General features: G+C 35.3%; 1 protein-coding gene across 1 annotated transcript in view; it reads right to left on the bottom strand.

Annotated features, from left to right (window-relative positions):
- The window catches only part of LOC112144627 (metabotropic glutamate receptor 7), a 224,648-nt gene that overhangs the window by 107,623 nt on the left and 112,244 nt on the right, over positions 1 to 4,781 (bottom strand). The window contains exons 3-4 of the mRNA XM_024269253.2: positions 744 to 879; positions 293 to 447 (exon numbers count right to left, since the gene is read on the bottom strand). Of these exons, the coding sequence (XP_024125021.1) occupies positions 293 to 447; positions 744 to 879 (291 nt within the window). The remainder of the gene's footprint in view (positions 1 to 292; positions 448 to 743; positions 880 to 4,781) is intronic.

Below are 4,781 nucleotides of genomic sequence, written 5' to 3'. Positions count from 1 at the left end.
CAAAACAACAAAAATGTTGAAATAAAAAAAAAACATTTAAAATGCATTCCTGCAAAACACAGTCTTCAAATGCTTGAATATTTTTTTTTACAGAAGGGGAATGACAGAAGCAAAATATTTAAAAAGCATTTTTCTACCGCTCTTTACTTTGAGGAATAAAATAGTTAAAAATCAAAGGCGTCAAAAGTCAGGGAAGTACTTTCATGCCACAAAAAGAGCTAAGTTTTACACTATATGACGTAAATAAAAAAATGAATAAATATGGATTCATACATGGACATAGTAGACTCACCGCTAATGGTTGCCCTTTTTGGCAGAATGGTAATAGCTCCCACAGCAGCATCCTCCAGCTGGTAGATGGGACTGTTCTTAGATCCCCAGCTGTCAGAGCCAATCCACAGGAAGTGGCCAACTGCCTGGGCTCGCTTGGTGGCGTTTAGGATTCCCCTGCACCAGAACGCAACACAGAGTCAAAAGAGACAGATCTGTCATCATCGATCAGAAACTGTCTACTTTTTCTGAGACTCATCAACCATCAGAAGACAAAACATTTATTTGAGTGAGGCTATTCTTCATTTCACATGCGTAGAAAGTATTTCATGAGCTTGTGCTGAACAGAGCATCAATCTCCCATTCCATAACCTGATTATTCCCGTTTAAAATAAAAAAAAAGTTTTAAAAGACAGATTTACAACACTGTCCAGCTCACCCATGAATTCATTCAGATGACACAGATTCAGTACCTGATGTCCTCATCAGAGGCGAAGAGGATGACCGCTCGGGCTTTTTCATTGCTCTTCAGGAGATGGATGGTTTTATCAAAGTCAGGAGGCTTGCGATTATGAGGGATCTTCAGGGTCAGAGCGATGCAGATTCCACCTAAGGAGACAAAACAAAAAATAAATAAATGAAAAACAGGGTTAATATACTGCCAAATTGCTGCGGGAGGATTAAAAAGAGTTATTTACTGGCTTTACTGTCAATGACTTTAACCTTTTGGCAGCATCCTTAAAAGTTTCTCCCCAGAGTTTGTTCTGGAGGTTGAAAGCAGCAGTGAAAGTCACTGCGACTGAGAGACGGGAAAAACAGGCAGAGAAGAAAGAGGCCGCAGCTCCGCTGACATTACAAAAAACCGCCTACATCTATGCAGCAGAAGTCTACAGCCTGAGACGCAGCAGCTTTCAAGAAATGTCACTCAACGTTTCCCTCTTTCCCCGCACAAGTCATTTCCGCTTTCATCTGCTGGGTGTTTCAACCCTTTAATTCCTATGAAGGTTCCACGGCACGACAATCGTTTTGGGGGAATATCAAGGTTCTGTTTGAACCGTGCTGGCCCTGATAAACCCCAACCTCCCCGGTAATATGCCAAATGCTGCGGGGAATGATGGGTTTCTTATGTCTGCATAATCACTGCATCTGCTGCCATAAATTCACTACGCTGGGTTTGACAGCTGCCAAGAAGCAAAACTGAGTATTTTCACAACAAACACCCCCAAAATGGTAAATTGTTACATTTTTGAGGCTCTGTGAAATGACACGTCTAAATATTCCAGATATTTGTCACATTTGATCGTCTAACATGCCGTAAAATAGTGCAAACATGAATGGTGAAAATCCAGGTTTGAACTCTACAATTTCAAATCATTTTCATTATTCATTTGACTTTCATTTTGTCCAAAAGTTTAATGTTTTAATGTTTCTCATTTATTCAGCAGGAACCAAGAGACACCAGGAAACATCAGAAACATCAGAAATGTTCGTGAAATTATACTTTCATGTAATAGATGTATACAGTAGATTAGTTCATATTCACTATTGATTTAAACCTAAAAAGTTGGTTTCAGCCATGAACACTAAAACAAAATAAACAAGAATATATATATTTTTTCCTACATAAATGCAGACGTTGTATTGGTAAACAATGACATCATCACACAGGATTCTGATCAGTAAAAATGATTCCAGAGGTGGGATGGGCATGCTGACGTGAGTTTTCTATGACGGTTCTTAAATGCAAATCACATCAACAATCTCTTGTATTTTCATGACTCCATGTATTTTAAGTCTTTATGTATTTTTTAAATGCATTAGTGTTTTAAATGTATTATTGTCTTAATGTTTTAATTTGTTTTTACCCAACTTTGCGTGCCTCAAGGACTCCCTTGCAAAAGAGGTTTGTAAGCGCAATGGGATCATCCTGGTTAAATAAAAATCAAAAAAGTAAATAATAGTAATAAACAAATAACTAAATGTAAAAGCATATTAAAGATGTCAATGACAATTAAAAAGCAACAAAATTATCCAAAAAAAACCCCAGTAATATTCAGTTTTAGAGATCAAAACAAAAACCAAAATGTAAATCTAAAACAAAGAAATTAAATTAAAAAAGAAAATTTCGGGCATTAGAAGGAATTTCCAGAAGTCAAATTAAAATAAAAAAAATAAGCAAAATAAAACTAGAAAAAGTAGGCATTATGGGATGTCAATGGACATTAAATTTGAGTGATGACTTATTTTTATATTTCCGGCAGGAACTTATTTGGCACAGCAATATTTGACAAAAGGTTTTAAGGTTAAGGTTTTCTTTAAGGTTTTGGTCACAGCTACTGCAGAAGCTCAGTGATTACTCAATCAACTCTTTCCCACACTTTGGGCAAAACATCCTCCTGCATCATCATTCAATAAGTGATCTCCCATAATACCGACCATTTCTGGTTTCTTATTTTGTTTCTTTTTTTTTTCAACATATCATTTTGATGTCTGAGGATTACTTATGTTTTCCTAATTGTTTCTCTCTCTCTTTTTATGCTTTGGTTTCTAGAATTGTGTTTAGTTGTTTTTATATTATTCATTTTTCTTCTTTTATCATTGTTGTGATCTTTAATATGATTTGTTAATGTGATTTGCATTTCAGATTTACCGTCTTAAATTTACCGTACCGTCGTCAATTTTGCACAATTTCTGCAAAACATTATAAGACAAATATTAAAGAAATTTAGCAAATGTTTAGCCATTTTCTGAAACAAACGTTTTTAGCAAAATGTTAGGAAAAAAACAAGAAGCTTATCTTTTTGCAAAAAAATCTAAAGTACATGAATAAAGACTGACAGCTAAGGGATACTACACTTTACTTGTGTTGCTGTTATTTATTTGGACTTCAGAGTAAGTCAGTTCGAAATATTTTAAATTGGTTCCGCTTAGATTGTGAATGACATCCAGCTGTCAAAACTTAAGAGAACTGCTTAAATTGTTGCAGTTCATTATGTTATGTTTACACGTATTGAGGAGTGAGACACTTTAACATTTCCTTACAAATTGTAATGTCTACAAGTTTACAGGAGTTCTATTTTGTGATTCTGTCAAGAACAGTGCACTTGCAAAAAATCTGAAAAAGCTTTATGTTATTTCTAATTGCAAAATAAATAATAATTTGTAGAATTGTAGGATTTCAGGGTTTTTTTTTTTTTTGTCCAGTATTGAACCGTGAAAAAACTTTATTGTTGCATCTCTAACATATACTTTATATATAATTACAGCTTTCCTCTGTTCTTTGTCCAGCACTACAATGTCTGGTTGGTCCACCATTACCATCCTGTCAGTCTGTATCTGGAAGTCCCACAGGATCTTTGCTCTCTCATTCTCTTCCACTTTCGGAGGTGTTTCCCTTGACTTTTTTTTTTCCAAATATATATATATATATATATATATATATATATGTATATACATAAACACACACACAACTGATCTGTATTGTGGCTCCAGATGGGTTTGTGGGCTGCTTGAAGAAGCTGACCCACATCTAGAGCTTATAAAAACAGCCACACACCCACCGGGGAGCCTGTCTTTACGGGAGTCCATGCAGGCACTTTCATGTGTAGTTGTGTCCTCCAAAACAGAGTTTCATAAGATGCTCTGCAGCTCTAGAAAGGTTGTTAGTAGAAAAAAAATCTATTTTTACAACCGGCTATGTTCCATTGCTCCAATTTGTCATATGCACATAACAGCTTCCTACCTACAATAAAGTAGGGAGGAAGTAGTTGTTTCTTTTTTTTTTTTTTTTTTTTCTNNTTTTAAATCACAGACAATTGATGTGATCAACCTTTCTTCACATTTTCTGGAGGGATTTTAGATACATTTCTTTCTCGTCTATGGATCATAATGGATTTCTAACAGGAAAAGTTTCTCCTTTGTGCAAAATAAAAGCTTACACATCCTGTTTATGCTGGAAATATTCATTGTAAGTGTCTGGACAGTAAAACAAACAAAAAACAGTCATTAAGATCCCTATGAAAATGTCATGCAAAAGGTGAGGTATGGAAAGGAGTGACAGGAAAGCCTTTGCAAGACTTTTGGAATGAACATTTTTTGATATAGAACACTTTAAAAAAATCACAAGGTAAGAAATTTGCTGAAAATCTGTTCTTGAACGCATGTTTACTATATGCTGTTTACTATAGACTCACTACATGATACCAGCTCATGTATGCTTGGTGCAAAATGTCAAAGCTGTGCAAATTTTGACCCAAGCTTCTACTTTCACAGGTATTTTCCAATATATATGAAAGACTTGAGGTCTATTCATGTCTCCTTCATGATCAGTTAACAAACGGTTGGCACCTATGTGAATTACAAAGGACACCATACGAAGTCAAAGTTCAGCCTAGTTTAAATTGCAAAGCGCATTCATTGGCTGGGCGATTTAGGCATGTGAATGCAAGAGTTTTGAACGCTTTAGTACAAAATGTGCATTTAAACACGTTTACGCACATTTACATGAACTT

This window comes from Oryzias melastigma, linkage group LG5 (assembly GCF_002922805.2).
Source record: "Oryzias melastigma strain HK-1 linkage group LG5, ASM292280v2, whole genome shotgun sequence".
Lineage (NCBI taxonomy): Eukaryota > Metazoa > Chordata > Actinopteri > Beloniformes > Adrianichthyidae > Oryzias > Oryzias melastigma.
Note: the sequence above shows the minus strand (reverse complement) of the source record. Positions and strands in the feature narration are given on the sequence as shown.